This window comes from Schistocerca serialis, chromosome 3 (assembly GCF_023864345.2).
Source record: "Schistocerca serialis cubense isolate TAMUIC-IGC-003099 chromosome 3, iqSchSeri2.2, whole genome shotgun sequence".
Taxonomy (NCBI): domain Eukaryota; kingdom Metazoa; phylum Arthropoda; class Insecta; order Orthoptera; family Acrididae; genus Schistocerca; species Schistocerca serialis.
Genome location: NC_064640.1, coordinates 1,002,316,346 through 1,002,337,513, shown reverse-complemented (window position 1 = coordinate 1,002,337,513; position 21,168 = coordinate 1,002,316,346). Strand labels below are relative to the sequence as shown.

The window sequence follows — 21,168 nt, the reverse complement described above, 5'->3', positions numbered from 1 at the left end:
ACCACAACAAGGTCGCACAAACCTGCCCGATCTCCCGCGTGCCGGCCGCCTACGCACAGCTGTGACTCCTGTAATGTCAGAACGTGCGGATCTCAATTATACAGGGTGTTACAAAAAGGTACGGCCTAACTTTCAGGAAACATTCCTCACACACAAAGAAAGAAAATATGTTATGTGGACATGTGTGCGGAAACGCTTACTTTCCATGTTAGAGCTCATTTTATTACTTCTATTCAAATTACATTAATCATGGAATGGAAACACACAGCAACAGAACGTACCAGCGCGACTTCCCCAGTCGCGAGTCATAGGCTTGAATGTTCCGTGCTCCCCAAGACGCCGATCAATTGCTTCGAATGTCTTCCTGGCGGGACACCTTCGTTCTGGAAATCTGTCTCGATACAAAAGTACCGCGCCACGGCTATTGCCCCGTGCTAATCCATACATGAAATGGGCATCTCCCAACTCCGCATTTGTAAACATTGCACTGACTGCAAAACCACGTTCGTGATGAACATTAACCTGTTGATGCTACGTACTGATGTGCTTGATGCTAGTACTGTAGAGCAATGAGTCGCATATCAACACAAGCACCGAAGTCAACATTACCTTCCTTCAATTGGGCCAACTGGCGGTGAATTGAGGAAGTACAGTACATACTGACGAAACTAAAATGAGCTCTAACATGGAAATTAAGCGTTTCCGGACACATGTCCACATAACATCTTTTCTTTATTTGTGTGTGAGGAATGTTTCCTGAAAGTTTGGCCGTACCTTTTTGTAACACCCTGTATACTTCGCTGCACAACTGGACGTTTCTGTTGGTAGTGCTGGCACACTCGTCCGCCAGTTGGGTACTCAGAGGTGTGTGGCCGCTGGGTTCCTCGCCAGCTAACAGAAGACCATAAGAAACAACGAAGGAAGATAATGACGGATGCACTTCGCGGGAAGCAGTATCGTGCGTTGATGACGGGGAGGTTATTGAAGCAGCAACACGTTGGCTCCGACGTCGACCAATAGAGTGGTACCACCCTCACAGTAATGTGGCGTAAGGCCGTAGCATTGAACGGAGATTATCTTCAAAAATGGGCTTCTGTAGTCAAAAGAGTAGTGAATAATATTTTGTATTGGGATCCCGAGTAAAACCAACCTGTTTTCAGAAAAAATGTGTCGCGTTACTTATTGAACGCCTCTCGTACAAGAACGACATGGCAGTGATCAGGAATTTTCATAATGAACAAGAAGCAAAAATGAGAAAAAGCGTGAGATGAGGTAGTGCTCTTTCTCCTCTTGTATACAGCACTTACAATCAGGAAGCTACTGACCTAGTCCGCGAGACAACTGAGGAGAGAATCAAAATTTGTTGGCATCCTGTGAAATGCAGGTGGTGTTGCTGTGGCCACGAAGACGAAAGAAAGTCTAGTGAAAGTTCTCAGCACAATGCAAGAGATTTTCCGTAACCACTGTGATGCGAGAATAAACAAGAGAGAGACTAAAGTGATGTTATGCAATACTGAAGACGAATATGAACCTCTAACACAGAGAAATGGAAGAGAGGATTTAGAAATGATAGAGGAATTCATCTTACTGGGAAGCAGTGTTACAAGAGATTGCAAAAGTAGAAAAGAAACTATGAGCAAAATATAGCAGGTCCAAATTGCATTTAATTGGAGAAAGAACTTACTAAAGAACAAGAACATCAGTCTGGAAATAAGGAAAGAGATTACGAAAGCATTTGTCTGGAGTGTGACCCTACACGATTGTGGAATTTGAACATCGGGAAAACAAAATATACGACAGCTAGAAGCCCTGATGATTTGGTGCTACAGAAGCATCACCTGGAGATACAGAGTTGTCTGTTAAGAGGTACAGAGAAGAATACAGGAAATCGCATCTCTCTGGATGCACATTCAAACAAGAAGAGACAGACTCGTAGGACACATCTTAAGGCACAATAGCATCATCTGAACAATAGCAGAAGGAGCTAATGAGGGAAGAAATTGCCGAGGGCCGGCCGGAGTGGCCGAGCCGTTCTAGGCGCTACAGTCTGGAACCGCGCGACCGCTACGGTCGCAGGTTCGAATCCTGCTTCGGGCATGGGTGTGTTTGATGTCCTTAGGTTAGTTAGGTTTAAGTAGTTCTAAGTCTAGGGGACTGATGACCTCAGAAGTTAAGTCCCATAGTGCTCAGAACTATTTGAACCATTTTTTGAATAGCCGAGGACGCCCAAGGATAGCATACATGCAGCAGGTTATGAGTGATGTAGGCTGTGCTAAGTACGCGGAAATGAAGAGGAAGGCAGATGAAGGGAACATCCGATAGAGAGAATGCATTAAGACACTTCGAAAATAGAAAATTCTGTTAGCAGTTCGGTCAACTTGATTCAGTCTTCGCGATTTTTGTTTATTTATTACTGTTATATTCCATACGCCATTGTGGTTTACACTAGATCACGTTGTTCTTAATTCTCGCGAACTTTCCTCTAAGCCCAGTACACTCTTATTCCAGCGTTGTAGGTGACTTTAACTGCTGATAAGGACTGGAGATAATCTGATGTTGAGATAAGCATTGCTTACTGATCTCAGTAGTGGACGCCGCTGTGGCCAATTTCTAGTTGTTCAAGCTCTTTCCCAACGAGTCTTGTCCATTTGACGTAACTTGTTCTCCGTTAGAGACAGTGCTGAAGATCTAGATGTGAATGTTCAGTTGTGCATCCTGACTACATGACCTTTTTGACCATGTTTGGGAATAATGAGGAATAAAGCTCTGAATTTCCCGCTACGACGCTGTAGTGTCGGAGTTTTAGAACGACGGAATTGAATTTAGATCAGTAAATGTCTTACTGAGGTGGTAGGCGTTCGCCAGTTTGGTGCACCTGCTATTCATAGCCAGACCCTCATGGGTTTTCGGGGTTAGCCATTCTCCGGGGTATTTGAAGGAGTTAGTCTTCCGTATTAATATGTTAACTTATGGGATCATGTCGGGTGTATTTCGTAGTGTTTACGTTTTACCTGCAGCCTAGGTACTATAGCAAACCATTTTAAATTTTTAAATCATTGAATATGTATTCTAGGTTTAACAAGGTCAGAAGATCGTTCAGTTAAGTTGTGTTAGTGCGTTAGTACACTGTAACTGCTGGTCTTATTATAAAATGTTAGTATATTATAACTAAATTATAGTTCGATGTAATCTATAAACTATGTCAGTATAATTAAATGGTCAACATTACATTATGTATGTTTATGACTTTGCAATAACTGTGTGACCTTTACTATATAGTACTGTCAGATAAATTCACTATATTTATGGAACCATGGCAGCCACATGCAAGGGGCACGAACAACTGTGCAGATGTTCCCACAGCTAGCAGACAGTTTCAGCTTCGACCGGGTGACCTGCAGCCAGTGCATATTGTGCTGCTACTGTATTAAGCTGTGAGGCGATCAGACGGGGGTGCGTACATTTGGCACAGATTCAGGCATATTCCTCCACATCTCTCTCCCTGCAGCACTCCGCTTCGTTACCAATTCGCTACAACATACCTCGCCAGGCGACCATGGTGTATACTTTTCATGACTCCTTTCATTTACTTGATGGTAATTTCTGGTTAATTTATTCTACTAGCGAACTGCTGATTCCTCCAGTCATTTGCAAATTCAGCTGGAGCTTCATCACTAACAACTTTGCTTTCGATGGGATTTACGCACTTAAAGAAGATTCGGGAAGGAAACCCAGTGCAACCTACACCATCCAAACTGCACCAAAAAGATCGCCGAAGTTAACATTACTGACCCACAAAAGGCTAACTTTGTACGATTCTCTGAAAGGATAAAATTTAATCGAGGTCTCGAGGTCATTGGCATATAATTCAAAGACCAAAAGCTTCCCTTCCCTCGATGAACGCATTCCACTTCTTAACATATTAGATGTTACTAGGATTCCTTCGTGCAAACAGTCACCGAAGAACAACGAAATAATCATCTCCATTGCGGAGACGACACATTTGTTAAATGACAGTTCCCAGTCCGTATGTGTCGTGAGACTACAACAGTCTTGCAGACACTAATAACAAAGTTAGAGTGCGAAACATTACTCTGCAGCCGAACGTATCCCACCGGCAAAGCACAGTCTGTTCTGAAGATCACACTGCAGTTGGAAACTGCAGCTGGGAACTGAACTGTGAACATCCAGAACGCCAGTTCAGTGTGTTAACTGTTGTCTCACCTCTGAACTGAACCGTGGATTTTCGCCTGTGTGGGTAATGGTATCTCACGACTAGCCTACCTCCACTGTAATCCCAAGAGAAGCTAGCTGCATTGGAAAATAAGATTTGTGCCCCACCGCCAAGGCACTATCTATTTTGATGATCCCGTTGCAGTTGAAAGTTTCTTTGATCTGGGTTTGGGTTCGTCTCCAGTGGAATATCTGCTCAGTATTTGTCACGCAGCATACACAGGAAGCCAGGATCTTTCTTGCAGTCAATCACAGCTTCTCCATGGAGCTGCCATGTATGTTAGGGTGTTACACACAACGCACCCGGTGCCTAACCTGTTATTTGTGGTCGGACTTCCACTACGCGTGTACTACCAGAGGACGGACACTGTCAACCACTAATGAATCTGCAGATGTGAGAGCTAATCAGCAGTGGAGGGTAGTTTTGCTGAGTACGCAGCTTCCAGCGTGTGTTCTGTAAGTCTCTTGTGAACGTCGTTGAGGTTACGATACCGACATCAATGCCCTCTGTATATTCCGCTGCACTAGCACAGTACAAGCGTTCCCTTGCGAGAGGGCGTATCTTGAAACGAATGAAGGGCGCGAGTCATTTGATCAGCAGACTCATTCCTATTTTTCTGCGGTCCAATAAAGACGTCCCTGTACTCATTTAATGGTAACTCAATGCATAATTGGGTCAATGAAGAGGTCGTTTCCCGCGAAGGCTCATTTGGCGCAAAGCGCTTCACGTTACTTGTGCCTTCTTCAAAATTACACTACACCGTCAGATGCGTCCTTGACTGTCGCCTTTTCTGCTGTACAGAGCGGGCAAGTCTATTCCTCCAATTTCTTGGCTGACAAGGCGAGCCCACGAAGCTGGAATCACAGATTTGCTTCAGACTTTGTACACCTTTAGTAGGTCACTGAAACAACCTTATGTGCAAGTAATAAGTTGCACTACTCTGGCAATTCCGATAAAATCGCAAGAGAAGTTTTACGCGTCTATTATGTAACTGATGTATCTGTGCGTAGGTACTGGATGTTTGAGTTCATGATGGTCAATGGACCAGCGGACGAGCTTCGTAAGACGAACGTGTATCAAGCGACAGTTCCACTTCCGCTCATTCTTAATTTGTAATCTGTATTTTTTTCATCACTGGTCATATTACATATTTTACATGACATTTAATAGGTAATGTAATTAAAAAACCACGTGTATCTGCGTGAAGTTTTTGTGAATTTCGTGTTATTTGACTACTTACTGTTTTTAATTAAATTTAATTATTACAACAGACACATTTGTAGCTATCGACAAGTAAATGAAGAAACGCATAGAGTTTTTCTGAAAATGTATGCCTGTCGGGATTTGCGAAATCCCTTATACATGCACTCTATGTACCCGGAACTACTTTGAACCTCGACGCTTCGAGCTGCAGGCACAGAGGCAGGCCCCATTTGGCAGTTAACCTGCGTAGCGGTAAGACGTTGCTTATGTTACAAGAGCGAATAGTGTAGGTGCAAATTTTTTTAATGTCACAGAATTTACACTTGTACTACAAAAATGAGGGTTTGAGCGGGAGTCGAATCGTCGCCTCAAACACTTTCGTCTAACGAAACTCGAACGCTAGACCCTTGCCCACCAGGAACTCTAACGTCCGGTACCTACGCACTGATATATCAGTTACATAATAGACGTGTAAAACTTCTCTTGCGATTTTCTCGGAATTGCCAGAGTAGTGTATGTGTGTATGTGAAATCGTATGGGACTTAACTGCTAGGGCGTCAGTCCCTAAGCTTACACACTACTTAGCCTAAATTATCTTAAGGACAAACACACACACCCATGCCCGAGGGAGGACTCGAACCTCCTCCGACACCAGCCGCACAGTCCATGACTGCAGCGCCCTAAACCGCTCGGATAATCCCGCACGGCCGCCAGAGTAGTGCACCTTCTACTTGCACATTCTGTTGTTTTAATAGCCTACTAAAGGTGTACAAAGTTTGAAGTAAATCCGTGATCCCAACGTCGTCGCCTCCCCTTGTGAGACCTGGACGTCGAACGCTCAGTTATCTATTAGTGGTTTCACCATCATCCATGTTTTTTTGTATCTGTAAGAGAGTTTCTTAGTGAGGAAGCATTGCCAAAAGTCATTAACTGAGAAGGCACTTGACTACCTTAAAAGAGTACCTTATGACAGCCAATAAGTGGCGAGGAATTTGGCTACAGTACGCGAACATTTGTCGAAACTCGCAGTTTCTATCATATCTGTTTCTGTCATGATACCACAATGTATTCTTTGCGAAAGTTATTTAAATCGCTAGCTTTTACACATTCTTAGGATGTGTTATATTTATCGCTCAGCACTCATCGTCCAACATCACGTGCTGTCCAATGGACGCTGGGGCAGCGACCCATTCACACAATAAAAGGAGGCAATAATATTCTTCCTGGCCATAGTATTTTTCGCTGCCATTGCTGCTACTGAGCTGCGGAAATTGCTACATCAAGAACTGACTAAAACGTGACTGTGCTCCCCAACGAGGAAACATGATTTTCTTCACATACTTTCAAGTTTCCCCCTATTTTTGTGTTACAAAGTTGTGTTTTTATTTCAGCTTATCTTAACGTTTAATCTGTATTTTTTTCATCACTGGTCGTATATATTTTACATGACATTTAATAGGTAATGAGAAAGAAAACTGGCATTCTACGGATCGGAGCGTGAAATGTCAGATCCCTTGATCAGGCAGGTAGGTTAAAAAATTTAAAAAGGGAAATGGATAGGTTAAAGTTAGATACAGTGGGAATTAGTGAAGTTCGGTGGCAGGAGGAACAAGACTTCTTGTCACGTTAATACAGGGTTATAAATACAAAATCAAATAGGGGTAATGCAGGAGTAGGTTTAATAACGAATGTTGTTGTTGTTGTTGTGGTCTTCAGTCCTGAGACTGGTTTGATACAGCTCTCCATGCTACTCTATCCCGTGCAAGCTTCTTCATCTCCCAGTACCTACTGCAACCTACATCCTTCTGAATCTGCTTAGTGTATTCACCTCTTGGTCTCCCCCTATGATTTTTACCCTCCACGCTGCCCTCCAATACTAAATTGGTGATCCCTTGATGCCTCAGAACATGTCCTACCAACCGATCCCTTCTTCTGGTCAAGTTGTGCCACAAACTTCTCTTCTCCCCAATCCTATTCAATACTTCATCATTAGTTATGTGATCTACCCATCTAATCTTCAGCATTCTTCTGTAGCACCACATTTCGAAAGCTTCTATTCTCTTCTTGTCCAAACTATTTACCGTCCATGTTTCACTTCCATACACGGCTACACTCCATACAAATACTTTCAGAAATAACTTCCTGACACTTAAATCTATACTCGATGTTAACAAATTTCTCTTCTTCAGAAACGCTTTCCTTGCCATTGCCAGTCTACATTTTATATCCTCTCTACTTCGTCCATCATCAGTTATTTTGCTCCCCAAATAGCAAAACTCCTTTACTACTTTAAGTGTCTCATTTCCTAATCTAATACCCTCTGCATCACGCGACTTAACTCGACTACATTCCATTATCCTCGTTTTGCTTTTGTTGATGTTCATCTTATATCCTCCCTTCAAGACACCATCCATTCCGTTCAACTGCTCTTCCAAGTCCTTTGCTGTCTCTGACAGAATTACAATGTCATCGGCGAACCTCAAAGTTTTTATTTCTTCTCCATGGATTTTAATACCTACTCCAAATTTTTCTTTTGTTTCCTTTACTGCTTGCTCAATATAGAGATTGAATAACATCGGGGAGAGGCTACAACCCTGTCTTACTCCCTTCCCAACCACTGCTTCCCTTTCATGTCCCTCAACTCTTATAACTGCCATCTGGTTTCTGTACAAGTTGTAAATAGCCTTTCGCTCCCTGTATTTTACCCCTGCCACCTTTAGAATTTGAAAGAGAGTATTCCAGTCAACATTGTCAAAAGCTTTCTCTAAGTCTACAAATGCTAGAAACGTAGGTTTGCCTTTCCTTAATCTTTCTTCTAAGATAAGTCGTAAGGTCAGTATTGCCTCACGTGTTCCAGTATTTCTACGGAATCCAAACTGATCTTCCCCGAGGTCGGCTTCTACTAGTTTTTCCATTCGTCTGTAAAGAATTCGTGTTAGTACTTTGCAGCTGTGGCTTATTAAACTGATGGTTCGGTAATTTTCACATCTGTCAACACCTGCTTTCTTTGGGATTGGAATTATTATATTCTTCTTGAAGTCTGAGGGTATTTCGCCTGTTTCGTACATCTTGCTCACCAGATGGTACAGTTTTGTCAGGACTGGCTCTCCCAAGGCCGTCAGTAGTTCCAATGGAATTTTGTCTACTCCGGGGGCCTTGTTTCGACTCAGGTCCTTCAGTGCTCTGTCAAACTCTTCACGCAGCATCGTATCTCCCATTTCATCTTCATCTACATCCTCTTCCATTTCCATAATATTGTCCTCAAGTGCATTGCCCTTGTATAGACCCTCTATATACTCCTTCCACCTTTCTGCTTTCCCTTCTTTGCTTAGAACTGGGTTTCCATCTGAGCTCTTGATGTTCATACATGTGGTTCTCTTATCTCCAAAGGTCTCTTTAATTTTCCTGTAGGCAGTATCTATCTTACCTCTAGTGAGATAAGCCTCTACATCCTTACATTTGTCCTCTAGCCATCCCTGCTTAGCCATTTTGCACTTCCTGTCGATCTCATTTTTGAGACGTTTGTATTCCCTTTTGCCTGCTTCATTTACTGCTTTTTTATATTTTCTCCTTTCATCAATTAAATTCAATATTTCTTCTGTTACCCAAGGATTTCTACTAACCCTCTTCTTTTTACCTACTTGATCGTCTGCTGCCTTCACTACTTCATCCCTCAGAGCTACCCATTCTTCTTCTACTGTATTTCTTTCCCCCAGTCCTTTCAATTGTTCCCTTATGCTCTCCCTGAAACTCTGTACAACCTCTGGTTCTTTCAGTTTATCCAGGTCCCATCTCCTTAAATTCCCACCTTTTTGCAGTTTCTTCAGTTTTAATCTACAGGTCATAACCAACAGATTGTGGTCAGAGTTCACATCTGCCCCTGGAAATGTCTTACAACTTAAAACCTGGTTCCTAAATCTCTGTCTTACCATTATATAATCTATCTGATACCTTTTAGTATCTCCAGGGTTCTTCCATGTATACAACCTTCTATCATGATTCTAAAACCAAGTGTTAGCTATGATTAAGTTGTGCTCTGTGCAAAATTCTATCAGGCGGCTTCCTCTTTCATTTCTTAGCCCCAATCCATATTCACCTACTACGTTTCCTTCTCTCCCTTTTCCTACACTCGAATTCCAGTCACCCATGACTATTAAATTTTCGTCTCCCTTCACTATCTGAATAATTTCTTTTATTTCATCATACATTTCTTCAATTTCTTCGTCATCTGCAGAGCTAGTTGGCATATAAACTTGTACTACTGTAGTAGGTGTGGGCTTCGTATCTATCTTGGCCACAATAATGCGTTCACTATGCTGTTTGTAGTAGCTTACCCGCATTCCTATTTTCCTATTCATTATTAAACCTACTCCTGCATTACCCCTATTTGACTTTGTGTTTATAACCCTGTAGTCACCTGACCAGAAGTCTTGTTCCTCCTGCCACCGAACTTCACTAATTCCCATTATATCTAACTTTAACCTATCCATTTCCCTTTTTAAATTTTCTAACCTACCTGCCCGATTAAGGGATCTGACATTCCACGCTCCGATCCGTAGAACGCCAGTTTTCTTTCTCCTGATAACGACATCCTCTTGAGTAGTCCCCGCCCGGAGATCCGAATGGGGGACTATTTTACCTCCGGAATATTTTACCCAAGAGGACGCCATCATCATTTAATCATACAGTAAAGCTGCATGCCCACGGGAAAAATTACGGCCGTAGTTTCCCCTTGCTTTCAGCCGTTCGCAGTACCAGCACAGCAAGGCCGTTTTGGTTATTGTTACAAGGCCAGATCAGTCAATCATCCAGACTGTTGCCCTTGCAACTACTGAAAAGGCTGCTGCCCCTCTTCAGGAACCACACGTTTGTCTGGCCTCTCAACAGATACCCCTCCGTTGTGGTTGTACCTACGGTACGGCTATCTGTATCGCTGAGGCACGCAAGCCTCCCCACCAACGGCAAGGTCCATGGTTCATGGGGAGGAAATAGGAATGCGGGTAAGCTACTACAAACAGCATAGTAAGCGCATTATTGTGGCCAAGACAGATACGAAGCCTACGCCTACAACAGTAGTACAAGTTTGTATGCCAACTAGCTCCGCAGATGACGAAGAGATCGATGAAATGTATGGTGAGATAAAAGAAATTATTCAGATAGTGAAGGAAGACGAACATTTAATAGTCATGGGTGACTGGAATTCGATAGTAGGAAAAGGAAGAGAAGGAAACGTAATAGGTGAATATGGAATGGGAATACGGAATGAAAGAGGAAGTCGCCTGGTAAAATTTTGCACAGAGCGTAACTTAATCATAGCCAACACTTGGTTCAAGAATCATGATAGAAGGTTGTATACATGGAAGAAGCCTGGAGATACTGGAAGGTATCAGATAGATTATATAATGGTAAGACAGAGATTCAGGAACCAGGTTTTAAATTGTAAGACATTTCCAGGGGCAGATGTGGACTCTGACCACAATCTATTGGTTATGAACTGTAGATTAAAACTGAAGAAACTGCAAAAAGTGGGTATTTGAGGAGATGGGACATGGATAAACTGAAAGAACCAGAGGTTGTGGAGAGTTTCAGGGAGAGCATTAGGGAACGATTGACAAGAATGCAGGAAAGAAATACAGTAGAAGAAGAATGGGTAGCAAAAATGGCTCAAACGGCTCTGAGCACTATGGGACTTAACTACTGAGGTTATCAGTCCCCTAGAACTTAGAACTATTTACACCTAACTAACCTAAGGACATCACACACATCCATGCCCGAGGCAGGATTCGAACCTGCGACCGTAGCGGTCACGCGGTTCCAAACTGACGCGCTTAGAACCGCACGGCCACACCGGCCGGCGAATGGGTAGCTTTGAGAGATGAAATAGTGAAGGCAGCAGAAGATCAAATAGGTAAAAAGACGAGGGCTAGTAGAAATCCTTGGGTGACAGAAGAGATAATGAATTTAATTGATGAAAGGAGAAAATACAAAAACGTAGTAAATGAAGCAGGCAAAAAGGAATACAAACGTCTCAAAAATGAGATCGACAGGAAGTGCAAAATGGCTAAGCAGGGATTGCTAGAGGACAAATGTAAGGATGTAGAGGCGCATATCATTAGGGGTAAGATAGATACTGCCTACAGGAAAATTAAAGAGACCTTTGAAGAAAAGAGAACCACTTGCATGAATATCAAGAGCTCAGATGGAAACCCAGTTTTAAGCAAAGAAGGGAAAGCAGAAAGGTGGAAGCAGTATGTAGAGGGTCTATACAAGGGCGATGTTCTTGAGGACAATATCATGGAAATGGAAGAGAATGTAGATGAAGATGAAATAGGAGATATGATATTGCGTGATGAGTTTGACAGAGCACTGAAAGACCTAAGTCGAAACAAGGATCCGGGAGTAGACATCATTCCATTAGAACTACTGACAGCCTTGGGAGAGCCAGGCCTAACGAAACTTTACCATCTAATGAGCAAGATGTATGAGACCCTCAGACTTCAAGAAGAATATAATAATTAAAATCCCAAAGAAAGCAGGTGTTGACAGATGTGAAAATTACCGAACTATCAGTTTAATAAGCCACGGCTGCAAAATACTAACACGAATTCTTTACAGACGAATGGAAAAACTGGTAGAAGCCGACCTCGGGGAAGATCAGTTTGGATTCCGTAGAAATGTTGGAACACGTGACGCAATACTGACCCTACGACTTATCTTAGAAAATAGATTATGGAAAGGCAAACCTACGTTTCTAGCATTTGTAGACTTAGAGAAAGCTTGTGACAATGTTGACTGGAATACTCTCTTTCGAATTCTGAAGGTGGCAGGGGTAAAATACAGGGAGCGAAAGGCTATTTACAATTTGTACAGAAACCAGATGGCAGTTATAAGAGTCGAGGGGCATGAAAGGGAAGCAGTGGTTCGGAAGGGAGTGAGACAGGGTTGTAGCCTATCCCCGATGTTATTCGATCTGTATGTTGAGCAAGCAATAAAGGAAACAAAAGAAAAATTTGGAATAGGAGTTAAAATCCATGGAGAAGAAATAAAAACTTTGAGGTTCGCTGATGACATTGTAATTCTGTCAGAGACAGCAAAGGACCTGGAAGAGCAGCTGAACGGAATGGACAGTGTCTTGAAAGGAGGATATAAGATGAACATCAACAAAAGCAAAACGAGGATAATGGAATGTAATCGAATTAAGTTGGGTGATGCTGCGGGAATTAGATTAGGCAATGAGACGCTTAAAGTAGTAAATGAATTTTGCTATTTGTGGAGCACAATTACTGATGATGGTCGAAGTAGAGAGGATATAAAATGTAGACTGACAATGGCAAGGAAAGTGTTTCTGAAGAAGAGAAATTTGTTAACATAGAGTGTAGATTTAAGTGTCAGGAAGTCGTTTCTGAAACTATTTGTGTGGAGTGTAGCCATGTATGGAAGTGAAACGTGGACGATTAATAGTTTGGACAAGCAGAGAATAGAAGCTTTCGAAACGTGGTGCTACAGAAGAACGCTGAAGATTAGATGGGTAGATCACGTAACTAATGAGGAGGTATTGAATAGAACTGGAGAGAAGAGAAATTTGTGGCACAACTTGACTAGAAGGAGGGATCGGTTGGTAGGACATACTCTGAGGCATCAAGGGAGCACCAATTTAGTAATGGAGGACAGCGTGGAGGGTAAAAATCGTTGAGGGAGACCAAGAGATGAATACACTAAACAGATTCAGGAGGATGTAGGTTGCAGTAGGTACTGGGAGATGAAGAAGTCTGCACAAGATAGAGTAGCATGGAGAGCTGCATCAAAGCAGTCTCTGCACTGAAGACCACAACATCTTAACTTTGGGTCCAGTGTATGGACAAGTTACGTGTAACAGTGCACAGTATATTTCTTGTCTGCCACGGCAGAAACTGGGGAACTAATGCTATTTGAGTCGATAATTTTTCTTTGAAGTACTATCTACAAGGAATAATCTCCGCACGTTCCATGGCTGGAATCCAATGATGATACTAAGAGTGGTTTCAGTGTACTTACTGTCAATGTGTCACCTTAAATGTGTCCCATACGTTTTGTATCTCAGAAAACTATTTAACAAGATTACAAGCTCATTAAAGTCCGTGCTACTTGGAAACATGTATGAGGATTTGTGTGACAGCTGGGCACCTGTTAATAAGCAAAAAAACAATTTGTGTTTACCTTCCAGAATGGCAGGCCAAAGAACGTATCCCTCGAGGCACGGAAATGTCCATTGACTGCATCTGCAAGTTGCTTTGCTACTCCGTCCACCGTGGCCTCCAAGAAACCCATGCGTTTTCCCAGCACCAGCGTACACGCACCTGTGAATATCAGACTCATTTCACTGCCCTGTATTTGAGTTCACGCAATTCTGTTTTAATAACTAACTGAAGAGCAACTTCCCATTAGAAGAAGAAAACTTGTACCGTATGATATTAAATTCCCGTACGCTCGAGACCATACGTGAATAATAAGCTCTTATTAAGACACGCCTTACCAATAGCGAATGCCACCCTTTTTCCCTAGATTACATAGATAGGTTACACTTCAACGTGCTGAGATTTTTGCTAGAAGACAAAACATAAGTTTAAGTTTATGTTTTCGAAGTACTGTTGCTATTTTCAAGGAAACATATCCAATAAATGGCAGGTAAGCCATTTTATATGTACGTAGCGCTCTCCGTATCTGCCGAGATGAATATCCATTTTCCAGGAACGCAGTATGGAGGTGTTCTGAGATGCTGATAACCTCCAAACGGATTTGGAACACCTGCAAACTGTGCTTCTATGAAACATGGAAGAAATTACTGTGCATGAGATTAGAAGAAATGTAATTACAGTGGTACAGACATACGATGAGAATGAAAGAAGACTGTTGGTCGTAAATATTTCTAATGTGCGTCACGATACACGGACGAAACAGAGCACGAGCACAGACACATCTAAGGAATAAATCTCGCAGTGCATAAGAGAGCGACTGGATAGTGCGAAAGCGTACTCACTCTCGAGGCCCATACGCATGGCGAGCTCGTCGAAGGCGGCGACGGTGCCGTGGGGGTCCCGCCGGTCCCTCAGCAGCGAAAGGAACTCGTCGGTGACGGCGTCCAGCTCCGGCAAGAAGCGTCCGATCACTCTCCCACTCGTGATGCCCGGCGTCAACACGCGCCGCAAGTGCTGCCACTTTTCACCCTGCCTGCGAGACGAGACCAGAAATAAGACGACGAGGCACATAAAGAACGTTATCGAAGATGTACACCGAAGTTTATGAAAACTGTAGCACTCAGAAAGAGTCGTCCGAAGGGATCTAAAATTGGCCAATGTGTATAAGAGTGTACTGACAAGTTGCTGTAGGAAATAGGCTTAGATGCTGGTGCAGCACCAGTCTTTCTTGCGTAACCGGAAACATAGACACTACGCCTACATCTGCATCTACACTGACGGAAAAAAAATCGCAACTCCAAGAAGGAGTTGTGCGACATAAACGAAAATTGATAGGCGTGTTTCTACATCTCCAGTCGCGTAAGAGTGGCGCTAGTAGTGCCACTATGAGCACGCAAATCACTATTGTTTTAAAGGTACGCTGTAACGGTCGTGAGAGCCAGTTACCTTTGAGATGGACGTGGTGAGTTGATGTTAGTCAGGAATGGCTTTAAGGCGACAAAGACGCCATTATCAACACGTCACTGAGTTTGAACGAGGTCGTGTAATAGTGCTACGAGAACCTGGATTTTTCTTCTACGACACTGCAAAAAGACTTGGCAGAAATGTAGCTACTGTACATGTTTGCTGGCAGCGGTGGACGTGAGAATGTACGGTTGCAAGAAGACTGGGATTCGGGCGGCCACGTGGCGCTACCGAGAGGGAGGACCATCGTGTTCGGCGTACGGCTCTGGCGCATAGTACCCCGTCTCCAGCAGCAATCTGAGCAGCAGTTGGCACCACAGTGACACAGCGAACTGTTACAAATCGGTTACTTCAAGGACAGCTCCGAGCCAGACGTCCTGTAGCGTGCATTCCACTGACCCTAAATCACCGCCATTTGCGACTTCAGTAGCGTCAAACGAGAGGTCATTGGAAGGCAAGGTGGAAATTTTTTTGTGTTTTCTGATGAAAGCTGGTTCTGCCTCGATGCCAGTGATGGCCGTATGTTGGTTAGAAGGATGCTAATTGAGGGCCTGCGCCGGCCGGTGTGGCCGAGCGGTTCTAGGCACTTTAGTCTGGAACAACGCGACCGCTACGGTCGCAGGTTCGAATCCTGCCTCGGGCATGGATGTGTGTGATGTCCTTGGGTTAGTTAGGTTTAAGTAGTTCTAAGTTCTAGGGGACTGATGACTTCAGATGTTAAGTCCCATAGTGCTCAGAGCCATTTTTTTGAGGGCCTGCAACCAACCAATCTGCGTGCTAGACACACTGGACATACAGTATAGTATGCGACTTCGTATGACAGCAGGAGCACACTTGTGGTTATCCCACGCACCCTAACTGCAAATCTGTACGTCAATCTGGTGATTCGATCTGTTGTGCTGACAGACACGAACAGAAATCCAAGGGGTGTTTTCCAACAGGATAACGCTTTCTCAAATACCGCTATTGTAGTCCAACATGCTCTACTGAGTGTCGACATGTTGCCTTGGCCTCTCGACCACCACATCTGTCTCCAATCGACCACATATGGGATATCATCGGACGAAAATTCCAGCGTCATCCACAAACAACAATAACCGTCCCTGCATTGACCGACCAAGTGCAACAGGCATGGAACTCCATCCCACAAACTGGCATCCGGCACCTGTACAACACAATGCATGCAAGTCTCCATGTTTTCATTAAACAGTCTGGCAATTACACCGGGTATTAATGTAGCGGCATTTCACATTTGCAATGGCTTATCTCGAGCTTACATTAACCTGTGATCTTGCAATGTTAATCATGTATATTTGTTACCTAGACAAATGTATTACCAAAATTTAGTTACTCTACATTAATTATTTTTTGGTGTTGCGATTATTTTCCCCTCAGTGTGTATTCCGCAAGCCACACTACGGCGTGTGACGAAGGGTACTTGTGGTAGAGTGTGTACAGAATACCTTCACTCATACCTGCACAGACATAACCGTAGGGCAATGGCAGTTGTGAGGGCTCCGTTGTGAACGACACTTTTTTTTTTTTTTTGGGTCCACGTCTGCAGATTCGGACAGGGAAGGTGACTTCTGGAAAACGATTGTATTCGAATCCGTAGTGATGGTCTGTAATAGCTTTCGTTTGTCACTGGTGTTAACTCGCTTCGCAGGTCCCGCGTCTAATGGACCTCTGATCATCATGGATCATTTATTGTTATGGTAGGATGCTCTTCATGACGTCATAATATCACATTAATTTAAGGGAAAGTGTTCTGCGCACATCATCTACCTGTGGCTAGCGTAAATTATAATATTTTTAACTTTTGTATTATGTGGTTATGCGACAGAGATGGGCAGAAAGCCTGTCATTCGTCAAAAAGCACCACTCTGGCGGTCACTTATTCAGCGTACGGCTGCGATTCACCAGCTATAGCTCGATGATAACCTTGCTGTAGTTACCAAGTTCTTGATGCTATTATTTTTTCCTGTTGGAGAATTCAATTAGAACGATCACATTGATAATGTTGTGTGGAAAGTAAACCAAAGACCGCTTTTTATTGGCACAACACTTAGAAGGTGCAACAGGTCTACTCTGCCAGAGTACTGCTGTGCATTAGGAAATCCTTACCAGATCAGATTGATCAAAGACATGGAAAAAGTTCAAAGAAGGGCAGCTAGTTCTGTATCATCACGAAATAGGGTGTACATAAGCGAGTTGGGTTGGCACTCATTAAACCAAAGGCGTCTTTCGTTGTAGCGAGATCTTTTCACGAAATTTCAATCTCCTATGTTCTCCCGAACGCGAAAATAATTTTCTGACGCTCACCTAGAAGGGAAAAATGATAATTGTAATGAAGAAACAGAAATCAGAGCTCGCACGGAAAGAAGTAAGTATTCATTTTTCCCGCGCTCTGTTAGAGAGTGGAAAGATAGATAAATAGTGGGAAAGTGGTTCGATGAACCCTCTGCCTGGCACTTAACTTTGAATTTCATAGTATTCACGTAAATGTAGAGATACTTTTCGTTTATTCTCTGCTTTATGCCAGACACACTGTTTTCCTTTTTCTTATTGTTTGGTTCAAATGATTCAAATGGCTCTGAGCACTATGGGACTTAACTTCTGAGGTCATCAGTCCCCTAGAACTTAGAACTAACTAAACCTAACTAACCTAAGGACATCACACACATCCACGCCCGAGGCAGGATTCGAACCTGCGACCGTAGCGGTCGCGCGGTTCCAGACTGAAGCGCCTAGAACCGCTCGACCATTCCGGCCGGCTCTTATTGTTTGACTACATATGTTTCCATATGTATGTTTCATTGTATGTGGATCTCGTTTTTATTTCTGAAGCTGGGCAATATGAAACTTGAGGTTTACAGGTTGACTCGTAATTTAGGAAAAATTCGTTTTTCTAATAAAAACTTGTGATACCAAGTAACAATTAAGTGACAAAATGTATGAAAACAGTGTGCATAATATCATCCCCAGAAACATGCCAAGGATGCACAATATGCCAAAAATAGTGACATACTGTCAGGTCGCAGAAAGCGTAACAGCAGGCTACCCTGTAAAATGCATATTTTAAGTTATGCAGCCTGACGCTGAACCACAGTATACCACACATACGAGTCGAAACGTGAGTGGGTAGACAGTGAGAAAAAGGGAAACACTATTTTTTGCAGAAGGAGGGCTTAAAAGAAAAGAAAAACAAATTTAACTCGAGGATATCAGAATTCTTATGTGCATAAATATACAAAATTTCTCGCTTTCGTTGGTGAAGCAAAGTTTTCTCTTCTCCTAGATACGACAGTCAATAATGGTGTCAAGAATCGTTGCTGTATCCCATCAGGCTGGCTCATAGAACCAAAGTAAATGGCATATCGTGACGAATTGAACGGAAGTTGAAACAGGATCTTTTTTATCAAATGCAAAGGATATCACTAGCGCGTCTCAAGCTGGGTGTCATATTTATAGTCTTTTGAGGGGAAGCATGGTCGTAATCTCTCAGTCGTAACTCAACACAGCTGACGTTAGTGCCATTCGGTAGCCATCACCGAGGAGAAAGTGCTGTCGGGAGGTGTGCACGCCGCCTGCGGCCTAGTTGAAAGCAGCTTGCACAAGCTATCACGCCTTCCATGTTACCGAGGCTGCGCTATAGAACTACCTACCATTTTTATACCATTTAGTAAATACAGATCTTGAACTGTAAGCAGATCAAGGGAATTAAATTACAATGATTCGTCTTAGCCGCGAAATAGCGGCGGCATATTTTGTGCAATACACTCTCAATCGAGATAATTTATCGTTTTTCCATAATAATTTTTTCTGCTATTGTTATTTTTATGTGAGAAACGTTTGCCGGAACTTTACCATGGCTGTCCAGTTTGAAAGGGTTCAAATGGCTCTGAGCACTATGGGACTTAACATCTATGGTCATCAGTCCCCTAGAACTTAGAACTACTTAAACCTAACTAACCTAAGGACAGCACACAACACCCAGTCATCACGAGGCAGAGAAAATCCCTGACCCCGCCGGGAATCGAACCCGAGAACCCGGGCGCGGGAAGCGAGGACGCTACCGCAAGACCACGAGCTGCGGACACCAGTCTGAAAGGAAACACTTACTTCCAACCGTGGCTGATTATATCGAGAATGATGACCACGTCACGACACAACCAAAATATATGTGCTGGTATGACGACCGTAGTATGAAAATATTATTTGGCTACGTCTGCGGCGTAAAGAATCATTTAAAAAGGAATCTATTTGGCAAATGGTTTCGCGTAGCTCTCATCATATTCATTTTTCATTTCCAAGATGTCATTTAGATTCACCATTCTAGTCTTCAAACGCATTTGAAACTGTAGAAATTATACAAATAGGGTAAAATTACTGCCTGTGTAAGGGAAAAGATGCGCATGAAGCGAAAAAGTACCTAATGAACTTTTCAATCAGTTTTACGTGACACGGAAAGCTATTCACAATTTTCAACTAGCGTGCGTATAATCATTTTCTTGAGTTTATCCTGGTTCTAATTGTTCTACGACATCTCACGCTTGCGGTTTTTAAACGCTTCTAGCAGAAGTGGCAAGTTTGTTTCGCGAAGCCACTACACTATTTGTGTGGGGTGATACTAGCGACACACCCTCTGCCAATACGTTTAGAGCTCCGCAGCGTGAAACTGAAGACTGGCTCACTAAAAGAATATACACACTTTTGCGTTATATGTATGATAACTGTTAAGACGTTTTTCCCAAATTAGCTTTTATTATAAGAAAATTTGTCTAATACCCACCATTAGACCGCTTCCTGGTCACTATCAGTGTTCAAGATTCAGACTAACAGACTGATAGTTTGAAAGTTATTAACACTTATCCTAATGTGCAGTAGAAATGAATATCATCTAAGTGCACGTAGCCGGCCGTGGTGGCCGAGTGGTTCTAGGCGCTTCAGTGCGGAACCGCGCGACTGCTACGGTCACAGGTTCGAATCCTGCTTCGGGCATGAATGTGCGTGATGTCCTTAGGTTGGTTAGGTTTAAGTAGTTCTCAGTTCTAGGGAAGTGATGACCTCAGATGTTAAGTCCCATAGTACACAGAGCCATTTGAATCATTTGTAAGTGCACGTAGTGGTAGCTCCTCTCTCCTTGGAAGACCAACGTAGTTTCTATCATTCTTCATCAAATACTGTAAGCATCACATCAAGAAAGAAGTCTATTCTCTTCATCTACAAGAAACTAAAATACACTTCTTCTTCCTCTTGAATAAAACTTTAATATGTGTCTTAAAATACATTTTCAGGTCGGAAATTGTACGAAAATTACACATAAAAAAGAGCAGACAGTAAACGTTTATCCATTTTTATGTCTAGGTGATGAAATCGAATGATGTTGCCCCTCAAGTGGATGCACATATCTGTATCTCTTGTGTGACATCGAAACAATAAAATAAAAGATTTGCAACAGCAATTTATTTTATTAGGATAATGTGTGTCGAAATGAAACAATTACTGCATGACTCTAGTAGAATTAATCTCATCGTTAAATGTTTGCCAGAATCGGTGAAATGCACATTTGCCAATGCTGAACACTTGAAAACGTAGTTCTTATTAACACTCTAGCTCCCGAATGACGTAAGATCTTTACGAATGTAAACGAGAAACATTCTAGGATTAAAATACGAAGCTACAATGCTCGTAAACAGTCCATATCGGAGCAAAACAAAAGAAGACTCTAAACCTTGGCTGACACAAGATAAGTCGGGATAATATTGTAGGTTCGAAGTCTGAAACCTGATTTTACTCGTGTTAATGCAACACACGTTATCATTAATGAATTGTTTCTCCGGACCTTTGGACAACCCGAGGCCTATAACAGACTCGATGGAAGACAAAATACTTTTTGAAACTAGTAGCTGAACGAATACTGTAAAGCGATTTTCTAGGCTTATTTCCAGGCCATCCTTCGCCCAGTTCCTGAGGACATTACAACAAAATGTGCTGTACACAGATTTGGGACGGTTATTACAAAATATGGGAGTTTTTGCCGCAAATCACTTTATAGGTCAAAAACAGGGGGTTACCGACTGTAAAGTTATT

At 42.7% G+C, this 21,168-nt stretch overlaps 1 protein-coding gene across 2 annotated transcripts in view; it reads right to left on the bottom strand.

The window, feature by feature from the left end:
- Positions 1 to 21,168, bottom strand: part of LOC126471449 (ecdysone 20-monooxygenase) — a 173,935-nt gene that overhangs the window by 21,568 nt on the left and 131,199 nt on the right. For both annotated transcript variants that reach the window (XM_050099635.1, XM_050099637.1), the window contains exons 5-6: positions 14,454 to 14,644; positions 13,634 to 13,773 (exon numbers count right to left, since the gene is read on the bottom strand). In XM_050099635.1, the coding sequence (XP_049955592.1) occupies positions 13,634 to 13,773; positions 14,454 to 14,644 (331 nt within the window). The remainder of the gene's footprint in view (positions 1 to 13,633; positions 13,774 to 14,453; positions 14,645 to 21,168) is intronic.